Below are 27,681 nucleotides of genomic sequence, written 5' to 3'. Positions count from 1 at the left end.
CAGTTTGGACCAACCGGTGGGAGCCTGGGGCTTGGCTCTGGATTTCGTTACCTTCTTTCTTCATGGTGAAGTGTATTCACTGATTGTAAAAACAAATACAGATCTTTCTCAGGGGCTATTTTGGGGGAAAAGCCTGTGTTCCTAGGACACAGGATGTTGATCTGGTGATTGGGGTCGATGTCTGCAGCCCCAGGGGACAGAAGCTCTTTGTGGCAGGGACCAGGCCTGGTTTTGATTTAGTCACAGCTCCCAGACCCCACCCAGCATCTGACCCGTGGAAGGCGCTCAGTCGGTGTTTGCTGAATGAATGAGTGAGTGAAGCCCCGTCTCCTGTGACATTTGGGGTGGGAGAAGTCCTGGGGAGAGTAACAGGGAGGCCAGCAGACAAAGCATTGAAATGATCTCTGTGAGTATATGCGGATCCACTGGACTATTCCTTCTGATTTTTGTAAATGTTCCAAGTTTTTTATAATAAAAAGTTAAACTTTTGCCTCTTGAGGCGCGTCTGGTAAGGACGCCCCTTGCTTGCCCAGCCAGTCAGAGCCCCGGGTTCCACCTGTAGACACCCTGCCCCTTTCCCCTTTCCCTGTGTCTGGTGTCCAGAATCTCATGGGGTCCCATCCTCTCTACTCCGAACAGCAAGGATACCACTCACTGTGTTACTGCGCCAGGCCCGGCACTCGGTGACCTCACTTTGTGCTTGCAGATGGGTGGGGGTTCTGTGTCTGTCTGATGGAGAAGGAAGCGGATGCTCAGAGGGGCTGACTGACTTGCGACAGGTCATCAGTTCCTGAGCCTGGAGCTAGGGTCGGGCCAGCACACTCTGGCAACCCTTCATCCTCCGACCGCCTTTGGCCACCTCCTTCCCACTCAGCGATCACAGACCCCACCACCCGCCTCCTGGGACGCCTGGTGGCCCAGATGCTCATCGTAGCCCCTTCTGCCCTGGGACGAGGGGGCGAGGGGTCTGGGCGTTTCTGAGTCCCTTCTTCATGTCCTGCGAATTGCCTTTTACAGAAGCATGTTGTGGAGACATTTTTTGGATTTGATGAGGAGTCTGTGGACTCGGAAACACTGTCAGAAACGTCCTGCAACACAGACAGAACAGACAGGGCTCCGGCCACGCCCGAGGAGGACTTGGATGACGTAAGCGGACCTCACCCTGGGGATGCTGGCAGGCAGCCTCTAGCCTCTGGCCTCTGGCAGCTGCAGGCGTCACTCCCTCACTGCGAGACTTAAACCTGCAGGACCGTGTAATCACAGCCCACCGTGTCCAGGGAGGGCGAGCCCCACTTCCGTGGGATCTAAGAATGGTAACAGGGGCGCCACCCTTCCCTTGCCCAGCACGGATCTCATAGAGGAGACCTGCAGCCGCTGCGGTGTTGCTTCCCCTTTGTCATTAAAACTGCCACGTGGCATCTGTCCCTTGTTCCCCTGAGCTCACACATGCCTGTGCACACACACACACCCTGTCACCTATATTTGTTCCCCTGAGCTCACACACGCCTGTGCACACACACACACCCCGTCACCTGTATTCGTTCCCCTGAGCTCACACACGCCTGTGCACACACACACACCTCGTCACCCACGTGCATACAGAGGGCGCATCATTGCAGGAACGGGTCCAGGCAGCACTGAGGAGGGCGAAGAGCAGAGCACAGCCCACCTGGAGCCTCTCACCCCGCTCAGCACCTGCTGCTTTCCTGACCCACCAGCTCCACACATCCGGGTTCATGACCACAGCCCTCCAGGAACTAGAGTCACAGAGGAGTGAGAGTGGCTTTACTCCCCTGCCCCGCCCCCGCCAGCGGAAGCACTCCGGAAACCCACCTCAAACGTGATCATGTCAAACAAATGCTTTTGGGTTTGCTTTTCTCACCAAGAATAGGTAACAGGCGTCTTTCAGCACCAAACACCGCATTCGCCGTCATCCTCTGTCAGGGTCTGCGTGTGCATTTACCTCGGGGACCCCGATGAAGGGCATGATGTCGATGCCAGCTCTTCACAGTGATGCGCTTTGGGTGGTGGTGTCCTTCGGAGCTGGCTGGGGCGGTGGCAGGGGTGCCGTCACAAGGAGGTGTTCACGGTGCTGTGGTCGGGCTGGCTTGCCCTTGCTCCCTGGCCCACGAGTCGAGCGGTTCCCAGGGCCCACGGAGCTCCTGGGAAGGGCGCTGACTGCAAAGACAGCGTCTTCTCCCGAGCCCTCCACTGCAGAGATCTAGTTAGGTCCCCGCCGTGACCGGTTGGTTACATAATTGGCAGCAGCAGCTGTGAGATCCGGATGTTTGCTTTTGTCTCGCTGGACTCGGGCACTGGAATTCACATCAAGTCACGTGCTTCATCGTGTTTTTCTTTTCCATGACGTTAAGACGACAACCCGGGAGGAGGCTGACCTGAGGTTCTGCCAGCTGACCAGGGAGTACCAGGCCCTGCAGCGAGCCTATGCCCTGCTTCAGGAGCAGGTCGGGGGGACGCTGGATGCCGAGCGGGAGGCCCGGGTAGGTGTGGTGGGTGGGGCGGGCGGCGAGGGGCCGGGTGGCAGGTGGCACGTGGCCTTTCCAGCATCGGGATTCTGTAGGGGGCTGGGGGACGCACCACAGTCTCCCGCCCGGGAGATGTTCCAGCATTGGGCAGACCCCACGGAAACTATCTTCCCATCCTCGGCGTGACAGCAGAAGTTGCAGAAGATACACTGCTGCTCTGACACGTGCCGTGTGGGCCGTCCATTTGCAAGAATGATTTCAGAATTAAAGACCCAGTGAAGAAATTAGACTTTAACTCCTCTCCCTCCTGGCTGGGAAACGCCCGAGAATACCCCTGGGGAGCCCTGGCAGGGACCGTGGGGGTGCTCCCAGCCCACCAGGCACGCCGGTCCCTGCAGTCACCCAGGTCTGAGCCTCGCTAGCCCTCGTGCTGGGCCGAGCTCTGCCTTCCGGTAGCGTCCACTCACTGGCCGTTACCCCGCCTTCAGGAGTCGCATAGACCGGGCCTGCTGGCCCTTCCTTCTGAAGGCGAGGGGAACTCCTGGGAGCGCACCCCTCAGGCCAGTATTTCACCCCCACAACAGCCCCACAGGGCAGGAGGTGGCGGATGCAGCTGGGGTGGGGCGGGCCTTGTGCTACAGCAGAGTCCAGCCCGTACCCTGGACATCGGACAAGGTGCACTGCTTGAACTTGGTTTGAGCTGAAGCCTGTGGTTTTTATTGAAAATGTTATCTACTTGCCACATTTTAAAGTCAAGAGATTTCACATAGAAATCGAGATTCCTGGGGCTGGGGCTAGGGGTAGGGGAGGGTACAGCTCTGTGGTAGAGCACGTGCTTGGCATGCACAAAGTCTTGGGTTCAATCCCTGGTACCTCTATTTTTTTTTTAAATTGGAAAATAAAAACAAACAACATAAATATCTTTTCTTATAAAAAAAAAAAAAACCCAGATTCCTGGCTTCTCAGAACATCTATAAGCACCAGGCTTCCTGTTCCACATAGTTGCCTTTGGCTACAACGGCTGAGTGGCCGTCCCGCTGAGATAGGACACACGCCTCCAGTCTGCCACAGTCCCCACCCCTCCCTGTTGTCCCACACCCAGTCAGCTTCCCTTATGTACAACACCCGCTTGGCCCTTGGGGTACTTTGGCTTCCAGCCCTGGCTGTAGGTGATGAGGGCCCACGAGAGGCGCTGAGCAAGGGTGTTGCTGGTGTCAGTGATGCAGCTGCTGAACTTGGCCAGGAAGCTGGGCTGCACCTGGCAGGTCTGGCTCACTCACCCCGGTGACGAAGCTTCAGTGGCCTCATCTCTAAAATCAAGGGGGAATAACACTGATGGCCTCTCAAGGCCTTGCAGTCCTTAACCATGTTGCACATGTAGGTGACAGAGGCCCCTACCTGTAAGCAGGCAGGCCAGGTTGAACGTGTGCACCTAAGAGGGACCCATTCCTCAGATACGGAGGCAGTACAGTCCTGTCCCCCACTCCGTCTCCATCATAGGCGACCTGCTCACCTCCTGATCTTTTTATTCCAGACTCGGGAACAGCTCCAGGCCGATCTGCTGAGGTGTCAGGCCAAGATCGAGGATCTGGAGAAGTTACTGGTTGAGAAGGGACAGGTGAGCAGAAACGGTCACGCGCCCTGCGGCTCCTTGCCTTCCTATCCCCTTGGCAGTGCCGCTGGGGCATGTCCTGTGGGTCCGCATGGTTTACTCTGGAGACAGGAGGGAAAAAAACACTGGCAGAGCCCAGGCGAGAATGTCCCAGCTAACATGCCTCTTTAACAAGTTTTTAAAAAATCAACCGTGTTATGAGAGCCTAACTTGGCTTTTTCTTTGTTTACCACATGCACAAGGATAGGAGACAGTTCCAGGAGGCAGGTGGCCACCACGGCCTATTCTGAGTTGAATCTGGCAGAAAAGCTGCTGTTGCCAACGAGGATGCAGGCGTGGGGCTGGACAAGTCCCTGCAGCCGCCCTGAGCGAGCGCAGAGGCGGCCTCCGGGCTCCGTGCTGTGGCTGTCACAGGGAGACCTGGGCCCCTGAGCATCTTAGCTTGGAATTACCTCCATGCGTGAATTCTCTGAATTTGAGTTTTCTGAGTTCATTGACAGTGGGCCACGTGAGAGAGGCAAAGCCTGGGCGCAGACCCATCTCTGGGGGTGGGGAGTCCTGAGGGCTCCAGGGGGGCCAGCCTCTCAGAGGCTAGCATGTCAGAGCCACGCCAACCCAAGGGTCGGTGCGGGCGGGCCACGCTCTCCACGTCAGTGGCTCCCTGTGGAGAGACCCCCAGGACTTCTCAGTGCCTTACCACGAGGTTCAGGTCCTGCTCAGCGTGCTGCCTGTCCTCCTGTAGGCGGAGGGGCTCCGCTCCATGTGGTCACTCAGGGTCCAGCGCTGGAGGCAGCGCCATCTTGTACCGGTCTGTCCACAGTGCGTCCTCCTCGGCAGGGGACAGGAGAAGCCGCTCTCTGCCTCAGCACTTTTCTTTGGCCTAAACAGTCGCATGGCCCTGCCTACCGCAAAGGTGCCAAGGAGTGTGTGGGCAGTTGGAGTGTCTGGTGGCACCACTGCCCCAGCCCTCGGGCAGGAGGTGATCTGAGGGGGTCGGGCGCGGGCAACCAGAGGCCCTGTGGTGGAGCACAGGGAGCAGGAGGCGAGTGTTAAGGGAAGGCGTTGTGAGAGGTTCCAGGTGGGTTAACGGGGACCCGGGAGGAGCTGCAGAACGGATGGCTTAGCCTGACTCTGACTGGTGTCCAGTCAGTGGCATGAGGGCTTGGGTCGTGACCAGGGTTCAAATTGAGGCTGCTGGCTAGTAGCCAGAATCAACAGGGGGCAGGTGAGTGACCAGCCCTCAGGAACTGGTGGTCACGTAACCCTGGTCCAGAATTTTCCACGGAGGCAGGAGAGCAGGGAAGAGCCCATGCTCTGCAGCCGGCCCCCCTGCTCAGATGCTGCCCTGCCACTGACCTGCTGCACAACCTCAGGCAATTTCCACGATCTTTTGTGCCTCAGTTTCCTTGTCTTTAAAATGGAGCCAGCAATAGTACTTAACATACTGGGGAAGAGGGCTCAGGGAGATTCAGCAGCAGCTGGGATGGAGTCCGGCTGACAGATGAGGCTGTTTTCAGACTCCTGTTCTAACCCGCCGTTGACCTCAGCCTCCCTCTTCCAGGCTGGGCTCGTGGTCTACAGTTAAGTTAACCTCCCATCTGAGGGTGCTGAGCCCTGTTTGTGGGCCTGGGCTCCCCTCAGCTCCTGCCAAAGGACAAAACAAAGCCATTCCTTCAGCGAGCACTTCCCAGAGCTCTTGCCCTGCGCCAGGCTTGGTGCTCGGTGTGCAAAACGACATATGAGTTACTGTCACCACCCACCAAACCCCCTCAGGCTTAGTTGTTCACAACAACAAACTATCTGCTTGCAGTTCTATGGATCAGTGGTTTGGGTTGGGTTCAGCTGGTAGTTCTTCAGCTGCTCTCATCTGGGGTCGTTCTGAAGGCTGCAGTGTCAGTAGAGTGACTGCAGCTCGGTGGCCCCCAGTGGCCTCACTCTCCTTTCTGAGCACTGGTGCCAGGTCTTGGCCAGATCTCTCCTCATGGTCCTCTCCTCCTCAAGGAAGCTGCGCTGGCTTCTTTTTCTGGGGGCCTGGGGGTGAACAGAAGGAATGGCAAGCCCCAAAGCACAAGTACACACCACACCTCTGCTGCCGTCCCCTTGCTAACACCCCAGTCACCCAAGCACATCACAGCCGAGCCCAGCCTCGCGGTTGCAGGAAGAGACGTCGTGTCTCCTTGGGAGGAGCTGCAGGGTCATGTTGCAAAGGGGCACAGAGATGGGAGATGTTGCAAACCACTTGCCACAGGAAAAAGGATGAATGGAACACAGCTCTGTCTTCCCAGGGACTCAGCCCGTGGGGCCAACCCAGGGATGACGCAGGGTGGTCAGTGTTGGCGAGGAGAGAAGAAGGAAGAAAGTTCCCTCATTTATCCATTCATCCGTCCCCCGTGTCTGCTGCCCCCGGCTGTGTGCCGGGCACCGTGTGGGCGCTGGGGATGCCAGTGTGAAGATAGACTTAGCACCTTGCACTCGTGGAACTTTCCAGGCAGGACTCAGCCAGGCAGAGAGATGTAGTTCGGGCACCAGAGCCAGACGGAGAAGGGTGAGCAGGAGTGCGTCCTTGTAAGGACACAGGTTGGGGTGTGGGCAGACCCTCGGGCGTGGCCTGGACGCTGGCCCCCGGGTTGCGCGAACAGCCAGGGGAGGGTGCGCGGTGCCACCTCGGTCCCACTGCAGCTGGTGTTCGGTCCGCAGTGCTGAGGAGCCCCCGTGCCTCTGGGGAGTGTGAGCCGTGGAGGAGGGTGCTTCACAAGCCTGCCGTTTCTCTCTTTCATGTTTAAGGGTTTAAGGGTTTATGGGACGGTGAGGTCCTTCTAACCGCTGTCCTTTCCTCACGCTTTTTCCTACAAAGTTTCATGTTGAGCGGTCTGTCCCACAGACGCTCACTTTGTTACTGAGCCGTCTGTTTGCGTCAGTGAGCGTGAACATGTTTAGTGCTTTCCCTTAGGATTCCAAATGGGTTGAGGAGAAGCAGCTGCTCATCAGAACAAACCAAGACTTGCTGGAAAAGGTATGTCGCATAAACACCTGGACCCCCTCCCAGAGAATCTTGGCACCCACAGCCCCCAGGGACCTCAGAGGCCCACTCTGGCCACATGGGTCTCACCCGCGCCCTTCCTGGTGGCCCCAGGGGCCTAGCCAGCCCTCAGAGGAGGGACATCTTCCTCAGGTTGAATCAGGGACTGACTCCAGGGGTCTCCGGCCTGGTCCTGGTCCTGTCCTCTGGGGCAGGGCCCGCAGAGCTGGTTTAGGCCGCCCTGCAGACACGCTGGGGCCTGCCCGTCCTGTCCTTCTGGGGCCCCTGCAAACCTGATAGGGGCCACCATCCCCCTGGGGCCCCTGCAGACGTCGTGGGGGCCGCCTGTCTTCCTGATACAGGCCCCCAGGCTGCCTCTGCCGTGGCCTTGGGTTCCAGGTCCCCTCCCCCTCCCGGTGGAGGTGAGAGGACAGGCCCCACCTCGGTTGGTCGTGGTCCAGTTCATGGACTGGAGGCATGGCGCAGGCGGAGCTGAGCCTGTCCCTCCCTCTCCGTCATGGAACTTTCTGGTCATGGGACTTTCCAAGGAGTCAGCTTGGGGAGTAGATCTGATGCTTTGGGACAAGACCTTAGCTTTATTTTTTTCTTATTGGTGAACAGTTAGTGGGTTTTTGTTTGTTTGGTTTTGGGTTTGTTTTTGGTTTGGGGTTTTTTTGGTACATTTACTGAGTTGTGCAACCATCACCACAGTGCAATTTTGGGAACATTCTCAGCCTCCCAGAAAGAGCCCTCGGGCCCATTTATAGTCAGTCCCCATCCTTCACGCCTGAGCCTCAGCAACCTCCTTTCCATCCGGATAGCTTTGCTTTTCCTGCACCTCCCACACTGGTGGGATCGGACCTGGGTTAGGCCTCAGCTTCTAAGCATCCTAGGACATGCCAGCTGGACGAGCCTGGCCTCACCCCTTGGGAGGGGGCCTCGGTCCTGTCCCAGCTCTGCACTGACCCACTGTGTGGCCTTTCACCGTCCCATCTTTCCATGGGCATTGGGACAGGACTGGTCACTGTCCTGCGAGTCGGCCTGGTGCATCTGGAGAGATTTCCATCCTTGGTCCTGCTCACTACATTCTGGAAGGCACGGAAAAGTCTCTCACTGTTTCCAAATATCCCCCTGGGGGGCAGTGCCACCCCAGTAGTGATAGGGAGGAGGGAGCAATGGTGCCCATGACCCACCAAGGCCCTGGTTTCCATGCAGTCTTAGTCCTTGCTGCCCTGATCCTCCTTGGACAAGCCTGAGGCACTAAGCAGTTAGGTAACTGGCCCAGGGTCTCCCAGTGGGTTCGGGATCCAGGCAACCCCCCTTCCCAGACCTGTGCTTTTGGGACATCTGCTACCACCCTCACCGGAGCCCTCTGGGGAGCACAAGGCACGTACGCCTTCCTAGTGCAGCTGGCCGGACTCTGGCTGGGCTGATTCTGCGGGTCTGGGCCGGAGGAGCTCGGATGGGCTGGAGGTCGCTCTGACTTCCCCCACGACTGACCTCAAGGAAGGGACTCGATCGCTCTGTGCCTCAGTTTCCACACCATTTGTGTGCTCAGTAAACATCTGAAGGGGCCCCCCGCTGGGCCAGGCTGGGGGCCGCAGGGGGGAGCCGGCAGGCCTCCGTCTGCGCCCTCCCCGGCCTCTGCAGCAGAAAGGGCGGCCGTGCCTGCCCAGCACAGCCGCTGCGGAGCCTCCCCTCCCTGCCCTCCCTCTGGTCGTGGTCCCTGTTCCCTCAGGCCAGCGCTCAGGGGGTCCGTGATGGAGGGGCGTGTTCTCATGGCCCCTGGTGAGGGAGTGGTTCTCCCCTCTGTTAACCTGCAGGTATTTCTGCTCTAGATTTACAGGCTGGAAATGGAAGAGAACCAGCTGAAGAACGAAATGCAAGATGCAAAGGATCAGAACGAGCTGTTAGAATTCCGAGTGCTAGAACTCGAAGTAAGAGACTCTATCTGTTGTAAACTCTCAAACGGAGCAGACATTCTCTTTGAGCCCAAACTGAAATTCATGTAAAGTCCCAGATGTTTTCAAGCATGTGTAAGGGGACGTGTGACACTTTCTTTCTTTTCTTTTCTTTTTTTTTTTTCAAATCTGTATGTTCAGAATAATTTCACTGCCTTAATATGTTCTGGAGAGAATGCTCACCGAAGTCTTTGGACATGTACCAGAGCTAATATATTTATTGCCTACGGCTTGTTTTGCACTTAATAAAATAATTTGTTTTTGCAATATTTTGCCTTTTTTATTTGTGTTTCATTTCCATAACTACTTCTTTCCTGCATGCATAGTCACCTGGTATGCATTCTGCAAACTTGGACAGAAGCACTGTTGCAATTAATAGCACACCTTTTTAAGTGACCCTGCATGCATGAATCTCACCTTTTGAAAGAGCGGGGTCTGACCTGGCCCGCAGCTGACTCTATAATGTGTTTACTGCTAGTTTGGCCCTTTTTCTATTTGCCAAGGTAAACACAGGTAAGTGAGCAGGGGGAAAGGAGATAACTTGCATAGGCAGTTAAGCTTGTAACGTTGCTCCAACCCTTTGATCCAGTGAATGCAGAGCCGGGCACCGCAGCAGCGTTGGACTAAAACAATTACTGTTGGTAACTCAAACCGCAACTCAGAACTACTCTTTAGCGAGAAGGGAGGTTGACCATTGTTCACGGGTAGAAATCGTGTTCCAGAACCTGCAGTGCCTTTCCCATTACCGAGTCGGATCCGGAGTGAGGGTATTGACGCTTTCATTGCTTCCAGCCAAAATCTTGCCTCGGGTGTGTTACTGTATTGCCTTCACAATCCTTTTTTTTTTGTTTTTGTTTGTTTCCATTTAAAACATCATCGACAGGTTAAACAGCACTGAGTCTGTGGCCGGTTCTCTAAGCAGCTGTGGTGACTTGGTCCTGCTCTCCCTCCGCTGAAGCCTTTGCATGTACAGAGCCGTCAGTAAAAGCGAGCTCCTTGGCCAGCGTTGGTGCTTCTCTGATTCTGTTTTCTTCTCCCGGCTTCAGTTGAAATTCTGTTTGCACTGGAACTTCCCATCTTGTCCTTTGTTGTGTTGGCCCGAATGTCTCAGACCCACGTCTTGCCTGAACGTGACCTGAGTCCTTGGTTCACTCAGCAGAAGTGGCGGCTACGGGAGGTCGTGGTTAACACGTCCGCGGCTGTTAGAAAATCTCCCACAGCTCTTTGCTGCAGCACATCTTTCTCGTCAGAATTCCATAAGCGTTGGTCCATTCACTAGAATGTTCTTTGTCTCCATCATCCTTTGGAGCCATTTGAAACCAGTTTTCTGACTTTCGTTCATAAAAAAATAAGAGCTTTCTTTTGTTCCCCTCCATGTAAGTATTTCATGTAGGAAAGGCATCTGTTGTACAGAACCGGGATGAATTCTGTTGTTCTTGTCTAATAAGGGAGATAAGGTTTTCTCTCTAAACTGGTTAGCCAGACTGGGGCTCCGTGGGAATTAATTGAATGGATGGCTCCGCCCTTCCTCTCCCCTTTAGCCTTGTCCCAGAGCGTCTGCTTAGGACCTGCCATCTGAACTAGTGCCCATCTGGGTTACATATCTTAGTTGAATGGCTAAGGAAGCCCATGGGTTCAGCTGCCAGAGTCTTCAGGCGGCGGTCCAACGCACGCTTACTTAACTTACCGTAATTTTGTGAAATTAAAAGCAGTTTGATTTCAGAGTATGATTTGGAAAGGTCTCCTCTGCTGGCCAACCTGTCCATGGCTCAGGGTTTAAAGGCAACTCTGTGTAGGAAGCACCTTGGAGACCAGAGCACTGTTCTGCTGCTATACTTTATTTCTGTAAGTGACTGGTCCTTTCAAAAAGTGTATCTCTTACTTGATTAATAAGTACCGTTTCTGGGAAAATGATTGTTTTCCTTCCTTAGTAACTGAGATCTGACTATGAGTCTAGGGCAGAGATAGAATGATCACTGGTGTATTAGTGGGGTTCCAAAAAAAAATTGTGAACCAAATCAGATGATTATATGGAAAAAAATGCGAAGCCAGGGTCTGGGTCCTGGCCCTGCCGCTCACTCGTGTGGGACCTCGGTTGGTCTCTGTCTACAAAACAGAAGCAGTAACGGCTGCCTCGTGGGGTTGCATGAGGATTAAATGAGATAACGATGTCTATTGGAATTCCACGCCCTTGCTCTTACTGCGTATTTAACGATGATTGTGCGACTTCCTGGGCTTCCATCTGCAGCAGGTCAACTCAGACACTCTGCTAACATCGCTTCTCAGCTGATTAGGTTAAGAAGTAACCCCGTTTCCACAGGAGATGCGCTGCAGTGCAGACAGGCCACAGCGTCTCCATCACGACGAGGAGACGGTAGTCTGAATGTGCGCTTTCTTGCAACACCTTTGCCCACCGGAATTCATTGGGTTTTGCTGAGTAACATGGGAAAATGGCAAGTGGTAAATAACCCAATAAAGTTCTGTTTTTAAACCAAATCTTTTCCCCAGGAGAGAGAGCGGAGGTCGCCAGCATTTAACCTCCAAATCAGCACCTTCCCCGAGAACAACAGCAGCGCCCTCCAGCTGTTCTGTCACCAGGAAGGAGTGAAGGTAGCGTGCTTGGGGGGTGCCCCCGCTACACCACGGCCAAGGGCCCCCTCCAGGGCCAGGCTCAGCTGTGAAGGGGATGGTGTCCTGGTGCCAGGGACAGGATTGATTTTTACCGAGATGCCCCCGTCCCCACCGTATTTTGAAAGTCAGAGTTCATTACTCTAGTGGGTCACCAGATGTCACTCTGCTTGTACCCCTGTTCAGCCTTGAGTGCACACCCCAGCCCGGCCACTTCTGAGCTCTGGCCCGTAGCCACTCTGAGCCTCAGTCTCTTTGTCTGGGCGTTCTAAGTGGCAACACCCACACCACTAACTTAGATCATGAATGTGAAGCACTCAGTACAGTGCCCGAAGCGCGGTGAGTGTTCTGGAGGTGGGAGCTGTGGTGGTTCTAACAGCTGAGTCTTTGCTGTGTCCCTGGGGTCCTCCTAGGCCCGTGGGCACAGAGAGGCCTTCTGACCCATGGGATTCCATGAGCCTTTCCAGAAAGCCGTGTTTGTGCTGGATAAAACTCAGTCCATATGTATCAGTTACCAGCCTGCCCGCCCTGCCCTCCGGGAAGGAACTAAGAGTAACACTCGGCCCAGCCTTAGGTCCTAAGAGACAAGAAAGGGAGTGGTGTTTTATCCAGGAGTGAGGACCATGGCCCTAGAGGTTGGTGTGGATGGTCTTTGTAGCTCACACAACATGAACGTTGGCCATCTTTTCCAGGATGTGAATATTTCTGAACTTATGAAGAAATTAGATATCCTTGGCGATAATGGGGTAACTATGAGCGATCGGTTTCTGGTTTCGTGTCCTTGTTTTGAGCCGGGTGTACTCTGTGTGGCTTTTGTTTCGTTTTGTTTTAATTTCTTCCTAATTTAAGAGATCTACTAAGTACAATGTAAGGCTTTTGTATGGCCATGTTCCTGGGTTGGGTGGCTGGGTCCACGTTCGGCAGAAGTGGGATTCTGAACTTAGGGCATCCGGATAGCCTGTGAGTGATGACGGGGGAAGCGCGCAAAGATGGATCCCCAGAGAGCCACGGGGTCACTCGAGGTTTCTGAAATCAGAAAGGGACACTTTTGCCTTCTTAAAAGATTGACTTGAGGGAGGCCCTGTTTCTAAAAGGCTCCGCGCCACCGTGTGAGACGTCCCCAACCAGAGGGCGAGGGCGGGTCCTCAGACGTGTCACAGCCGGCCCACCAGTGAGTGGGGCTGACCCCGGGGAGGCCGTCCGGAGAGCAGCTCTCCGAGGCGTGTAGGGCTGACTGTCTGCACGTGATGTGGGATCCCTGTCAAACGCCCTTGCCCATTTTTGTGTTTTAGAATTTGAGAAATGAAGAGCAGGTTGCAATAATCCAGGCTGGAACTGTGCTTGCCCTGTGTGAAAAGGTAGAGCCCGGCGGCATTTCTGTCCGTACACCTTGTCCAAGCTTCCCGGCACCATACAAGAAACTGTACATTGGCGTCTCGCTGTCCTGGAAGCATGCCTTCTGGTCCGTCTGCGTCTGCATGCGCACGTGCACGCCTTTTCGTTTTCTGATCGAAAGTCACTCCCGCTGATGGTAGAAAACAGAGACCACAGAAGGAAATAAACCACCCCCACCCAGCCCCCCGAGGAAACCCTTCTGTGACAGTTGGTGTATTTCCTTCCGGCTTTTTTCCCACACCCTTTTTCAAAACTTAGTTGAAATCATACTTGACTTGAGTTTTGAATCCTGCTTAGTAAGCTCCCAGCACGGGATTCGGTGGCCCTGCACCTTCCACCCACAGCTCTACCCTCAGTTAATGATTCTTCCGCTGTCAGATACTGAGGGCATTTCCAACATCAGTTTTCCTACTCAGCATCGTGCAGTGATGAACATCTTTACCCGTCAGTTACTCCCCACATTTTAAGGCACTTCCACAGGATAGATTCTAGGCGTGGAACCACTGGGCCGACGGGTAAGAGTTTTTCAGAGCTTTGATGCTGTCAAATGGTTTCCAGAAAAGTGGTGCCAACGTCCCCGCTACCTGAGTGTTACCGCTGCTGGCTTCTCGTTCAACGTGGCTTATCACCACTGAGAACTCTGCCGATGTGATAGGCAAAGATTATGTGACATCATGTTTTCATTTATCTGAGCACTAGCGATGAAGTTTTTGTGTGTATCATCCATTTTCTTCTTCCTTGTGAGTTGTAATTACATTTCTTTGGACCGTTTTCCATCGAGTTTGTTTGTTATTCATTCATGCATTAATTCAGCCATGCAGTCATCTATTCACTTATTTAATACGTATTTCTTATGACTATGGTTTTTCTCACTGACTTCCCTGCGTGCCTTACATCCTAAAGATAGTAACTTTTGCTGTATTTATTAAAAATACATTCCTGGTTTGCCTTTGACATTAATTTAGGATATTTTAGACATACACAACTTTTTAATACAGATCTTTCTCTTTTAAAGCACAAGAGTTAAACTTTAAAATGTTATTTTTATAATGGTGAGGTCATAACAATCTTAATCAGGGTTCCTTCCAGAATCTTTGGAAGGACATTTAGAATGTAAGTATTCTTCCCCAGGCACCTGTCCGTCCTCCCCAGTCACGTACAAGGCATTAAATGTTGGTAACAGACTTACAGCGAAGCCTTGCTGAGGTCACACAGGTGGTCGTGGCGACTCCCACAGCACTGTCACCTGGCTGAGTCTGCGTCCTCAGGTGAACAGCGTTGGGGGGCGGGGGGCGGGGATGATGATGTCACACCTGGCTGGCTGGCAGCTCCTCAGACGCTGGTGACTGCAGGTGTTAGGCATGTGGTGTGCGTCCTGTAAACATCCCTCTCACTGACAGAGCCGAATGTGCCTGTAGCCTCCCGGTGGGGATGGGGTGTCACGTAGCGTGTCCAGCAAAGGCTTTCAGTTTATTCAGCGTTCACTCCGACATTCACTGAGAATGAGCCTCTGAGAGCCCAGTGCCCGGTCCACCCCGGAGGATGTGGCCATGTTGGACCCAGGGTTCCCTCCTTATCCTCCAGAAGCCCCTCCCAGTCTAGACCCCCTCGAAGTCCCTGCGCCCCGAAATGGAGAGCTGTGAGCCCTGCGGGGCTAGAATCGGGACCCCAGGAAATGGCATTTTTAAGTGGAACTGAGTACTGCTGCTAAGCACCTGGGGCAGGCGGGACTCCCAGATGTGTCTGATCAGTGCTCGTGGGTGGTGAGCAGAGCAGGCACCACCAGTGACTTGGGGCGGGGCGCTGGGGTCTCCCTCTCTCCAACCCCCAGAGCCTCCTGGAGGGCGGCAGACTGTAGGGAGTTCCCAGCCCCTCCAGGCACCAAGTTCTCCCACCCTGTGCCTTCCCAATTCGCTCGTCTGCCACCCAGCAAACAGCAAGTGACCCAGACCCACAGCCTTGGGCCCCACCCCAGGGCTCCCCTTCTCAACCATCGTGCAAGATTAGAGGCACATCTCCCTTGTACACTGAGGACACGGGGCCTGCCTGGCACATGGCTGCTACCTGCTTTGGCCCTGTCTCCCCCCTCGCCCACCTACACCAACTCCTGCCAGCTGCCGCCCATCTGCCGCTGACCGCAGAGCCCCGCCAAGCTGCTTTGCCTGGCACCACGCTCTGTGCCCTAAATGCTGCGAGTTGTGCCAGCCACCCTCGCCTGCCAGCCACCCCCAACATCCTGCAAGGGTGATGGCATTTAGAGGCCCTGACTCTGTGCCAGGTGAGAGGGGCCCAGTCCACTCCGTGGGGACTGGACTTAGACCAGTGTTTGCTCATTTTCTCAGGGACACTAGCTCTGCCACGTGTCTGTGAACGGAGGTCCAGTGTTTGGGAGGTGCTGTATCTCCCCCCTGGAGAGAGCTGGGTGCTAAGAATGCACCCCAAAAAGAAAACTGGGTCAGCAGGACCCACTGGGAGCAGTGAGGGGACCGTGAGAGTGTCTAACTGTCCAGGTTGCCCGGGACACAGGGGTTTCCCAGGATGTGGGGATTTCATTGCCGAAAAGGGGACAGCCCCAGGCAAACAGGGCCTCGTTGGTCACCTTAGAATGATGAGTGCTGAAGAAAAGCTCTCAGCAACGTCCTCAGTCAGCCCCCTCCCCCAAGGAGACCTCATTTAAAAGTTGCTGTCCACACTGGCGTCGGACCAAACTGAGGTCAGCTTCAGCTTTCTGTTCGGAAGCACAAAGCCCCTTTCGTAGCCTGTGAATGAATGTGACTCAGACTAGTGAGCGGGTCACGTGGTGTTTTGTTCCTGGATGATCTTGCTGCCAGTGGCATCTTGCCTTCCTCCCATCACCACCCGGGAAGCCCTGTTCTGTCTGGAAGGTTCGGGCAAACACGCTGTCTGGTCTCAGCGCCCGCTAGACCCGTGTCTGGTTAGTGATGTCCAAGCTCAGAGAGCACACGGCGCACAAGCTGTCGGGAGAGGCTTGAAAACAGGACATCGGAGGGTTTACGGGGGATTGCAAGCCAGGCCTCTTCTCCCTCGAGTTCAAGATCAATCAGAAAGATGGGAGTTTTTAAAACTCCCCGCTCTCACTGGTATCAACAGATTAGAGAACGTGGCTTAGGCACAGGGCAAGCTTTCTGATGGCTGGCCTGGAATCAAGGCCTTGGGACCCTTCTCTAAAGGAGACTTGGGTCTCAGGGGAGAGATGTGCCCCCGCCCCCAGCTCTGGGATCAGGGCCCTGTACCTGGGGCTGGTGCGGCCAGGCCAGGGGTCCCACGGCCGCGCTTCCCATGAATGTCCTCCTCCCCCTGCCCCAAGGGCTGACTCACTTCTCCCCTGAGGGCTTGCAGGGAGGCAGGAGCACTGTCCCCACCTCCCTCCCTCCTGAAGGGTGGCCCAGCCGTGAGTATTCAGATTCTCACCCTGGAGTGAGGCCTGTAAGTCTGGCTGGACTCTGATGCAGAGTCCGTGACCTCACATGCCCGGAGGCCCCGCAGTTTCCACCCTCATTTCACTCTCCCGCTAGCTGACGAGGACTTGTCGCGTTTTTCCTTTACATGCATGATATGCATAGCAAATCTTTTTTTTTAAATAATAAGGAAAAACTGGACACCGTGTTCTACAAAAGACACTGGTTCTAAGAGCCACTTATGATGATTCAAAACTGGATTTTTTTTGTTTTATTTTATTCACTTTATGACTGCTTGCACTAGGGCAGTAAAAATGAAAATGTCTTCATTTCTTGTCAAAAAATACGCTTGCTATTTCTAAGACCCTGCACGCCCTCCCAGCGATGTCCAAGGACACGCTGCTTTGGTGACTGGCTCTGGCCGCTCTTGAGGGCCACGCCCTTAGTGGGAGCCTCTACGGTCGTAGCTTTATCAGGTCTTGTTCCCTCTGTGGAGTCAGCACACACCCCACAGACCTCCACATCCTCTCCCCTTCAGCAAAGGTCTAGTAGGCGCTCACTTCATGCCAGGCCCTCCCTATGCTGGGTGAGGACATTTAACAGAACACGTCCCACATAGTGGGATGAAAGAAACAGACAATAGCATCTGTCAGGTGAGTTCTGCGACAGGAACAAGTAGACATGGGGATCCATGGAGGTCACCTGACCCCATGGACTCAGGAAGCAGTGTGGGCTTCCAGGAGGAGGGGACAGCTAACTCAGGCCCAAAGGCTAAGTAGCTGTTAGCTTAGTAAAGGCCTGGGGCTAAGGCTGGGGATGGGAGAGGTGGTGATGTTCCGAGCAGAGAGAGCAGCACGTGCGAAGGCCCTGAGGTGAAAGAAGGCTTAGCTGGTGGCCCAGCTGTGGTCAGGAATGATGAGGTCTCCTCGGGGGCTTTAAGCAGGAACAGGGAGTTTCCACAGTTAGATGTGTGTTTTTAAGAGAACACACGGGCTGGTGGGCAAGGAGGGATGTGGGGGTCAGATGTGAGCCTGGAGACTGAGAGGGGGCCTGCGCTAGGTGATGGCCATGGAGTGCGGAGGGTGGGTTTTTGAAAATGGGAGGAGATAGAATCCACATTTGGGAAGTGAAGGGGGAGGAGTCATGGTCAAGTTGAGATGGGCTTCTTCCCAACAGAGGGAAGCCAGTGAGCCCTCGCTCAGGGCTCTTGTGGCATCAGGGTTCGGGGGGAGATCTGGGCTGCAGAGGTCATTTCAGAGACAGTTCAGAGAGGGAGGGAGCATAGGGGAGGGTGGGCCCCCTAGGGGAGTGTGGAGGAGAGGGGAAGGCCAAGGACAGGGGCTCCGAGAGCCAAGGGCCGAGAGTCCCGGGTGGTGGGGGAAGAGGGAGACACAGGAAGAGGAAGGGGGTGAGCACGTGGCAGGCGAGGGGGCTGGGGCATCAGGAAGGCTGGTGGCAGGGAGGCCCCACAGCAGGGAAGTCAGGTCGTCTGTTGTCTTTAGCAACGAGAAGTTTGAACGTGCACATTTATGTATGTTGTTGAACCTGATATCCCCGGACACCCCTAAAACATTCCCCACAGGGCGTAACCCAGGCACATGTCTCAGGTGGGCCCCTCGTAAAGACACCTACGTGCCCACACCCTGAGAAACAGCTGCCTGCCTCCTGCCCAAACCTGAGAACAGGCAGCCAGACCCGCCCCCGGCAGGGGCCCACGCACATGCAATCAGTACCCTCCTGCCCTGGACTCAGCATGCCTGGGGGCTCTCAGGCCATCATCACCCACTGCATGGCCGGACCTCCCCTCATGCATGTGCCCCAGAGTGCACTGGGCTGCTCAGACACCCCCAGGGGGCTGCAGGGGTGCAGTCTTGTGGGCTGGGTCTGGAATCCCCACTTCCCACCTGTGTGACCTTGGGCAAGTGACTTAACTCCGCTGTCGTTCTTCACCTACAAAATGGGGTGACGCTGCCTCCTCCGGGGGGTGGTGGTGAGGGCGACCAGATGAGGTCCCAGGCATGAAGCCACCAGCACAGTGCTGGGCAGAATCGAAGCAGGGAGGCTCGCCTGCCCGGCTGTGGGGCCCCCAGAGGCACAAACCTACCTTCCACACTCATGTCCCCTACACACTGAATCAGGCATCCCCACCACACACACCCGCAGCCTCCGTACATACAGATTCACCTGGGTGTACATACACATGCGTGTGTACCCATGATCCCCGTGCAAACATCTGTCAGAACCAAAACATCTGTCCAGACTATGAAATTCCATTTCAAGGACCACCCTGGGATGCGGCGGGACCCTCCCCGGGCCAGGAGGCTCCTGGAGGAGGGCCCCTGCACGCTTGGCCCCACGGGCACTGCTGCTCACAAGCTGCGCCCTCTGTCCCCGCTGTCTTCCAGTGGCTGAAGCAGATAGAGGGGACGGAGGCAGCCCTGACCCAGAAGATGCTAGACCTGGAGAAGGAGAAGGTAAAGGATGTGACACCCCGGGGGGGAGGGGGTTGGGCAGAGTTCAGAGAATTCACTTCCGGGGGAGGCTCTGTGCATATTTCGTATTGATTTGCGTGCATTTCTAAATTTTGCTTTGTCTTACTTGCTGTTCTGTGTAATTATTATCCATTCATTCAGTCATTCACTTGATACATATTTTTGGAGCCCCTGCTATCCCGGACACTATGCCAGAATTAAGGGTTCAGTCGTGAAGAGCGGGTCCCTGCCTTGCGGGTCTAGTCCGCAAGCCGGTGGGGACCTGTGCTCACAGCCACCAGCCACGATGCGGCATGGGAACACTGGGAGGGACACGCCGATGAGACGGAGGCACTTGGCCCGGGGGTTTTGGAGATGCCTGGACGGGGCTCCCGTCTTCTCTGTGCCCCTTACTGGCCATGGGAGTTGGGGAGCGACACCCTGGATCTTAACTTCCTCATTGCTAGATGTGGGTTCCCAAATCCGCCTCGCCGGGCTGCAGGGGTGAGACGCTGGACTCACAGCCTGTTTGTGCGCAGGGCTTGGCACGTGCGGGTCCCTGATAAACAGCACTGGCAACTCTCCCCCGGGGCTGTGAGCCTATAGCAGGGTCCAGGGATCCGTTTTACCCGACCTGGGGATGTCAGAGAAGGCTTCCCAGAAGAGATGGTTCCCAGGCCTTTGAAGACCAATTCAAGTTTTCTAAGTAGAGATGAGAGGTGATGGAGCAAGGAAGGACCACAAAGTGTGGAAGTGTTACCGCCTGGGGTTCTTGGCTTCCTTAATCGATAGAAATTGATAAGAGGCCAGATGATGAACCAGGCAAGGCTTTACTGGGGCTCATGCTGCAGCACCAGGGAGCGAGAACAAGTAACAGGGGCCCGTGCTGGCTCCCTGAGTAGGGGGCGAGCTGGTCCCTTAAATGCGGTGAAGGTTGGGGCGGGTCCACGGGTCAGGGCAGCGGGGTGGCTGAGGTGGTCTGCCCACCCCCTTGGTGGTCCTGTGCGCAAGGATCGCTGTGCAGGACCTGCTTTTGCTCCTGACACCTCAGAAATGGCAGCTGGGTTTTGGTCTTTTTGTGTCTTGTTCATGATTTGCCCCAACTGCGCAGGCACGTGGTTATTTTAAGTCCTTTATAGTTTATTTGTGTTTTGTTGCTCCTTCCATGGTGTGAGCACTGCAGCCCCGGGTCCCAGGTCCCAGGTCCCAGCCTGTCTCAGAAGCAGCGTGTGGTGTGGAGAGAGCCTTGGACTGCATCACCAGGCCTGGGTTTCTAGTCCCTCCTCTGTCACTTGGGAACTGTGGCATCTAGGGCCAGGCACTGGTCCTCCCTGGCCTTCTGTTTCCTCCTCCATAAAATCAAGTGGCTGCAACAGCTGACCTCTAACCCTGAAACCCTCCAATCAGTAATAGAAAGCGATCTGCATTCTGGGGAGAGTATGCCTTCGGGGACTGAGTGGCCAGGAGGCCGAGGGAAGGAGGCGTACAGCAGGGAGGCTAACCGGGACGGGGGTGCCGCTCTGGGGAGGAAGAGCGCATCTGAGAACTATTGAGAAAAAGGTCTTCAGGCGGCCCCCAGAATGTGACAAGAGGAATCGAGAAGGATTCCTGCAATCAGGGCTTGGGAACCAAGTCAGAAGGGGTCCCTTCACTGCAGTCGGGCACCCAAGAGGAAGGGAAGCTGGGCTGAGTCAGGACAGGCTGGATGAAGTTTCCCGGGCTGGTGAGGGCGATGCGTGCAGGGAGAGCAGGGCAGACCTGGCATCCCTTCTCACCTGCGCACCTGGCGGGTCCCCCCTTCAGTGCGACAGTCACTCTCTAGCAAGTGTGAGTGGGTCGGCTCGGAAGGGCTGCGGGGTGACGGGCTCTCGCGCTGATCTGACCTCGGGCGCCTCCTCTTTTCCAGGACCTGTTCAGCAGGCAGAAGGGCTACCTGGAGGAGGAGCTGGACTACAGGAAGCAAGCCCTTGACCAGGCTTACCTGGTAGGACCGGAAGTGGGTTGGACTAGAGGCTGCTCTTCCCTTCGGGGCCGAGGCCGCGTCTGGGGTCCTCGCAGGGCTGCGTGGGCACAGCCCCAGCCCCATCCGCAGAGTCGCAACTGGAATGACCGTACAGATACGTTGTCGAGTTTTCTAAACCAGTCATGAGTTTTCAAAAATATTTCCTTAGCTGGATGGCTTCTTTAGACATGCTGATTCAGTTCTAGTAATCATTCCAGATGAATGAAAAGAAACTTTTTTCTTATTAATATTTATTTATGCTTAAAAACCAAAGCAAGTTTTACCATAAAGAGCAAAAAGAGACAGTCACAAAGGAACACAGAGGCAAAGCAGTGAGCAGAGGTCGGGTGATGGGTGATCAGAACAGAAGTGGCTTGCTGTGAGGTCCGGTGGAACGTCGCGCCTGGGCACGGAGCTGGCTCCCGGCTTCCTGAGGACTAAGCTGAGGGATCACGTTCGGGCTCATAGGTCACACGGCTTTGAGGACGCTCAAGGCTGAGTGGTTCTGGCACTGAGGGAAGTTCCCCCTTGGAGGGGGACTGACATAAAGGGAGAGGGGGCATTTCTAGGACATCCCCACAGCAGAGAGGCTTTGAAGTTCTTTGCTGCTCTTTGTGCAAAGCCTGGGGCAAACCTTTGCCCAGATCGTTTGCAGTTACAACCATTTTACAGAGTGGGTTTGTACCTAAGTCAATAACCAAAAGTCACCTTCCAACCCCCACTTCTATGCAGACAGAGAGCAGGTGGCTGGGCTTAGCATGGGTGGGAGATTCTGGGAGTCAAGGCTGGCCCCCTTCACCATCACCCTTGGCCCTTCGTGTCCAGGCTCTTGGCTTGAATCCCCAGGGCTGGGAGTTCCACGTGGACCCCTGGCTGTGTTTCCCAGGGGCGACCACTGGGTCAGGAGAGGGGAAGCCGGTGCCTGCTGGCCAAAGTTGATCCCGGCCTGCCGGACCCGGAATTCCTCTGGGGAGTTAGCACAGCTGGACAAAGGCAGAGGAGGCTGCAAAGAGCAGGCGGCCACAGCCGCAGAGGGCTGCCCGCGTTGGCCCCCTGCCTCCAGCTGCCTCCTGCCTCTTCCTGGCAACTTCCATCAAAAGTGGTGCTTGGTCTCCAGCATCCTGGGAAGAGAAGGAGCCATTCCAGCAAGGGTTGCGGGTGGGAGTTAGGGAGGCAGAGAAGGAGGGGATTCTCTTTTTGTCCCTAAATATTCCTATCGGGTCACTATGCTGAAGTGTCTTGTCATAAAGTTGAAAAGAAATAACTTCCTCTCATGATCAAAACTCTGAACTTTCAGAAGGGTCCCTCCCGTGGCCACTGATCTCTCATGTGCTTTGCTGACCAGGGAGGTCTTACTTTCCCGGGGGAGGCAGCAAGGAGAACACTGCCTGTTTCCTTCAGGTTGAAATGGCATTCCTACCCAGATAGCTGAACGCCAAGTGCCTGCAGTTTGAGACATTTCCCCACTATATTCATGATAAAAGGGGAGACTTGTTCCTCAGGTCGGGGCAAGGATAAAATCAAAACCAGCTGAATCACATTTTAGGGGCGGTCACGACTACTTGTTGCCCTGACCCCCTCTGTTACAGAGTAGGGCATCTTGAGTGAATGATGTAGGACATGGACTCAAAGCTGTGTGCACGGGGCTGAAAGGGGCTCCCTCAACCCCCTACGACCACCCCCGTGACTTCTGGCCCCACACACCTCCCCTCCCTGCCCGAGACCCCACGCCCCCTTGGCTTCCCTCGGCTGCAGGGTCCCAGTGGTTACTGTTCACCCCTCTGTGACCTCCCACTGTCTGTGTGATTTGGGCCACTCAGAAAATCCAGGAGCTGGAGGCCACTCTGTACAACGCGCTGCAGCAGGAGCCGGGGCGGAGGGCCAGCGAGGCGCTGAGCGAGGGCCAGCGGGAGGACCTGCAGGCGGCTGTGGAGAAGGTGCGCAGGCAGATCCTGCGGCAAAGCCGGGAGTTCGACAGCCAGATCCTGCGGGAGCGCATGGAGATGCTGCAGCAGGCCCAGCAGGTAGAGGCGGGGCCGTGGAGGTAGGGGCGGGACCTGGCGGGCAGGGGCGGGGCCGTGGAGGTAGGGGTGGGAGCTGGCGGGTAGGGGCGGGGCCAGGGAGGTAAGGGCTGGACCTGGCAGTTAGGGGCAGGGTCTTGGCAGATAGGGGCGGGGCCCCAGCAGGATGGAGATGGAGAATTTGCAGTGATGATGATGAGCATTATAGGGAGATCCAGGAAGGGGCATTTGCAGGGAAGAGGTGGGTGGGGGAGAGGTGGGGGGCAAAAAAGGAGGGACTTATGGCCAGTTACCATCAAACGAGATCTTGCACAGGGCTACAGGCATGGGGTGTTTGCATCCAAAGACACTGTCACTGAACCATCTCAGTTATGGTCACACATTGCTAGTGAAGTCACCTGAGGTGGCCCCAGCCGACGGTGGGTGGGGAGCCCAAACACGGAACAGATCCTGACCATTTAGTGTGGCTGGGGTCTGCAGTCAGTGGGCACAAAGTGTGGAGGGGTGAGGGGGTGGGGGTCCCTTCCCAGCTGAGGGCCCAGCTGAGCCAAGTTTTGAGGATAAATAGAAGCCAGGCGGGCGTCAGGGGAGCAGCATTTCAGACAGCAGCACAGCAGTGCAGTCACCGCTGGGGTAGCAGTGGTTGAAAACACAGACCCTGGGACCAGGCAGCCTAGCTTAGAACCCTGTCCTCCCACTTATTAGCTGTGTGGCCTTGGACCAGTGACTTAATCTCTCTGGGCCTCACATTCCTCTTGGGGATGGTAATGATACCTGCTTATTTCAGTGAACTAGTCCGTGTGAAGTGCTCTCAGCAGGGCAGGCGGCTGTTATTACTGCCCCGTGAGTGTAGACTGTGAGCGGGTGTCTCAGGAACAGGGCCCGCAGGGCCCTGAGCTGGGGCCTGATTTAGCTCATGCCCAGCCCTGGGCCTTGTTTTCGAGACTTGCTGACTAAATGTGAATGAAGGGGTTGATTTTGCATTCCACAAATCCAGCTGAAAGCAGACCATTTGTGTATTTGAACCAAAAAGTCATTACTCACCTGAGGCTCCAGATCTCATGAAGGTGCTGGTTACAGTCTAAGTCTGAACGTATGATGGGCCAGCGAGCACACCCTGAAGACCAAGGGCAACGCCGCGTGTGGCCATGCCGCGCGGGAAAACACCGTGACCCACAGGCTAAGAGAAATGGGGAAAGGGACTCAAGTGATTTTTTAAGAAAAGAAAAAAGCAGGAAGTCGGGGAAGGTATAGGGTGTAGCTCAGTGGTAGAGCACATGCTTAGCATACATGAGGTCCCGGGTTCAATCCCTAGTACTTCCATTAAAAAAACTAAATAAATAAACCTAATGCCTCCCCCCCCCCAAAAAACAACAAACCCAAAAAAGAGAGAATTTAAAGGCCATATTTTTAGGTGGAGGGTGGATATAGCTCAGTGGTAGAGCACGTGCCTAGCATGCACAAGGTCCTGGGTTCAATCCCCGGTACCTCCATTAAAAACAAACAAACAAACAAACTTAATTACATCTCCCCTACAAGATAATATTTTTAAAAGGACTGAAAGCAAGCCATGTGGCCTGCGTGGGCAGCTGGAGGACTGGCTTCCCTTAGAGAAGAAAGTCATTTAAAATACAGGGGTTTCTGAGTGTTTGTGTAAGATCGCAGGGACAAATCACTTCCTCATATGCTCCCCTTGGCCTGTCCGGTCCATTGCACGTACCTGCACGGGGAAAGGTGATTAAGAGCTCGACCCAGCTCTGGAAATGGCTTTTCCTTTATCTCGGCATCATTTTCAGATTAGTTGAGAATTCTACTGAAGGTCAATGGTAGACACCCTTCCTCCCCTTGTATAGGGAGGCTGCCCTCACTCTTACTGAATTGCACTGGTATCAGCCGGTATTGGATGATACATCGTTCTGAGGCATTGATGAGACGTGCAGGTCGATTACTGAGCGCCTGGTGCCGGGAGGTGGCCGGTGGAAGGGGGTCTCCTTTTTCATAATAACACACATAGATGTCAACACTCAGGGCAGCCTCCTGTTCTGTCCAACCCTGGCTGCTGAGTGTGGTCCATGGATGTCAGCTGGGGGCTGGCCCCACCCCAGACCTACTGAATCCTGTTACTGCCTTTAACAGGATTCCCAGGTGACTTCTGTGCAAGTTAAAGTTGTCAAATGTTAGTTAGTCTTAGAGAGACACGGCTGTGATTTACAAATGGGTCTAAGTGTCTGCCAAAACCAAACACCACAGACGGCGTGGCTTCGACAGCAGAGGCTGGATGTCTAAAGTCAAGCCCCTGGCTGTTTCGGTTGCTGGTGAGGGCTCTCTTCCCGGCTTGCAGACGGCCGCCTTCTCTCTGTGACCCCAGGTGGTAAGGTGAACGGAGAGGGGCTAGAGCAGGGCGAAGACGGAGGGAGAGAGAGAACATCCTTTTCTTATAAGACCACCAATCCTACCAGGTGAGGGCCCAACCCTGTGACCTCATTTAACCTTATAACCCTGTCTCCAAATACAGTCACACTGGGGGTTAGGGCTTCGATACAGAACTGGGGGGGCGGGGGGTGCAATTCAGTCCATAGCAAGGTCCCATGACTTGTTTGGCTTTGTAAGGAAATGAGTTTGCATTCATTTTGCATGGATTTGCTTAAACCCTCAGATGTGGGTGCCACTATGACCCCCAATTTACAGATAAGGAAACCAAGGCCGTAGGGGTTGAATCACTTACCCAAGGCCACACATCTGAGAGCAGAAGTATTTTTCACGTCTCTTCTGTGCCAGTCCATCCTCTGCTTTGCTGCCCAGCGTGACCTTTCCAAAATCTACATCTCATCATCTCCCTGCTTAAAACCCTTCACTAGCTCCCAGGACACCCCCAGATCTTCAGGCTTCTCATTGGGACATTCCAGACTCTCTGAGCTCTGCTCCCCAACCCTGCACCCCAGCTGAGGGCAGACACCATTCCTTCCGCCTGAAGTTTCCTTCCCTCTTCTGCACCTGGAAAACCGCCATGCGCTGGGCTCTGTGCCTCCTCTGGGCCCCCCAGCCCGCACCTCAGCTGCTTACACTCCTTATTTCTCTGCTGTGCGACCTTCCCTGGACACCCAGATAAGACAGCACCCCATCCCTTCCCTGCCCCTGCCTGCCTTTCTCCACAACACCTGTGCTCATCCAGTGCACCGTCTGTGTATTTGTGTAACGCCATAGTCTGAGTCTGATTGGACCACAGACTCCGCGAGGCCCCGGGCCAGCTGAGGCATGTTCGATGAGTGGGTGGGTATGCCCACAGTGATGGTTCTCAGAGTGAAGTCCCTGGACCAGTAGTGTCTGCATCACCCGGGAATCAGGAAATACAGCCTCTCAGGCTCCACCCCAGAACTGCTGAGTCAGAAACCCTGGAGCGGGGCCCCGGGGACCAGCAAGGCCTTCAGGTGATGCCGACCTGAGTTTGAGGAATCAATGCATAGGAGGCTTCCTGGGGCCCGATGAGGGGTCCACATGCTTAGTTCTGGCTGACCGGAATTGCCTGCCCTTCAGCCTGACAGCGTCCCCCAAGGAGTGAGGTCTCCACCTGCATCAGGTCTGGCGAGGCTGCAGCCAGCTGGGCAGCTGCCCGGGGTACCAGCCCTTGAAGGGTGACGAAGTGCTATTGGACACATGGCAAACTGGACAAGGGCACACTTGCCAGCCCCTGCCCCCCGCCCCGGGTGGAATGCTGTGCAGAACTGGATGGAACGGACTGATAAGCCGCCGAGGGTGGGTGTGAACCCCAGAGGACACTGGCCAAGTAGGTGACCAACTGTCCCTGTTTGCCCAGGACTGAGGGGTTTTTCCAGACTCTGGACTTTCAGGGCTAAAACCAGGAATGTCCCGGGCAAACTGGGACAGTTGGTCATCCTAAACCAAGAGCTAAGGGGGCTTCTAAGAATCTGGGTGGACGCAGCAGGCATGCCTACTGCCGGCACTCACTTCCTCGGTCTCAGCTCCCAGGCTCCCGGTAAATAAATCTTGAACAAGTACATCATTTGATGCTACTTCGAATCCACGATCTTCATTAGCCGCCCAGAGCACCTCCGTGTCTTGGTCTAGCCTTGACGTTCGGGCTTTATGAAGACCCTGTCCAAGGATACACATTGCATACTTCCACTGCTATACACGTCAAGAACAGGGGAGACCTACCTCTAGTGATGGAGGTCAGAACGGCATCCCGTGGGGCCTGCGGGAGCCTCCTGGGTGCTGGGGAGGCCTTGCTCTTGATCCAGGGGGTGGAGAGACGGGCCTGCCCGTGGACAAAACTTGGCCGAGCTGCCCACTTAGTATTTGTATGCACTGCTTGTGGGCTGCCCTGCGGTAAACAATGAAGCATAGGGTTGGAACCTGGAAATTTTACTTTTTTTGATGCAGAACCTAATGTGTTTCAGAGAATCCGAGAACTGGAGGGTAAGCTGGAGGCCCAGAGGCGCCACCTAAAAGAGCTGGAGGAAAAGGTAGGCGGTGCGAGCGCGGGCCACAGGGCTTCTTGCCAGGAGCCACTAGCCTGAAGTAGTTTCCTTCCTCCAGTCAGTTTCATGAAGCCCAGAGAATCGGCTCTGTGTCCAGCCCTCTCTTCTCTGCTCGTTCCTCCCAAAGAGGCCTCCAAGAGATGAGGAGCCCGTCAGTACTCTTCTAGG

At 55.1% G+C, this 27,681-nt stretch overlaps 1 protein-coding gene across 2 annotated transcripts in view; it reads left to right on the top strand.

Moving 5' to 3' along the window:
* Nucleotides 1-25,409, top strand: part of JAKMIP1 (janus kinase and microtubule interacting protein 1) — a 125,824-nt gene extending 100,415 nt beyond the window's left edge. Inside the window, exons 9-20 of one of the 2 annotated variants that reach the window (XM_064488211.1) lie at nucleotides 1,018-1,146; nucleotides 2,373-2,501; nucleotides 4,021-4,104; nucleotides 7,049-7,111; nucleotides 8,956-9,054; nucleotides 11,587-11,688; nucleotides 12,399-12,452; nucleotides 12,999-13,064; nucleotides 18,926-18,994; nucleotides 20,898-20,975; nucleotides 22,814-23,017; nucleotides 25,383-25,409. In XM_064488211.1, coding sequence (XP_064344281.1) covers nucleotides 1,018-1,146; nucleotides 2,373-2,501; nucleotides 4,021-4,104; nucleotides 7,049-7,111; nucleotides 8,956-9,054; nucleotides 11,587-11,688; nucleotides 12,399-12,452; nucleotides 12,999-13,064; nucleotides 18,926-18,994; nucleotides 20,898-20,975; nucleotides 22,814-23,017; nucleotides 25,383-25,394 — 1,089 coding nt within the window. In that variant the 3' untranslated portion in view covers nucleotides 25,395-25,409. Of the gene's footprint in view, nucleotides 1-1,017; nucleotides 1,147-2,372; nucleotides 2,502-4,020; nucleotides 4,105-7,048; nucleotides 7,112-8,955; nucleotides 9,346-11,586; nucleotides 11,689-12,398; nucleotides 12,453-12,998; nucleotides 13,065-18,925; nucleotides 18,995-20,897; nucleotides 20,976-22,813; nucleotides 23,018-25,382 lie in introns of those variants that run through there. The other variant, XM_031437641.2, reaches the window with a different exon arrangement.
* The last annotated feature ends 2,272 nt before the right edge of the window (nucleotides 25,410-27,681 follow it).

Source organism: Camelus dromedarius, chromosome 1, assembly GCF_036321535.1.
Source record: "Camelus dromedarius isolate mCamDro1 chromosome 1, mCamDro1.pat, whole genome shotgun sequence".
NCBI lineage: Eukaryota > Metazoa > Chordata > Mammalia > Artiodactyla > Camelidae > Camelus > Camelus dromedarius.
Note: the sequence above shows the minus strand (reverse complement) of the source record. Positions and strands in the feature narration are given on the sequence as shown.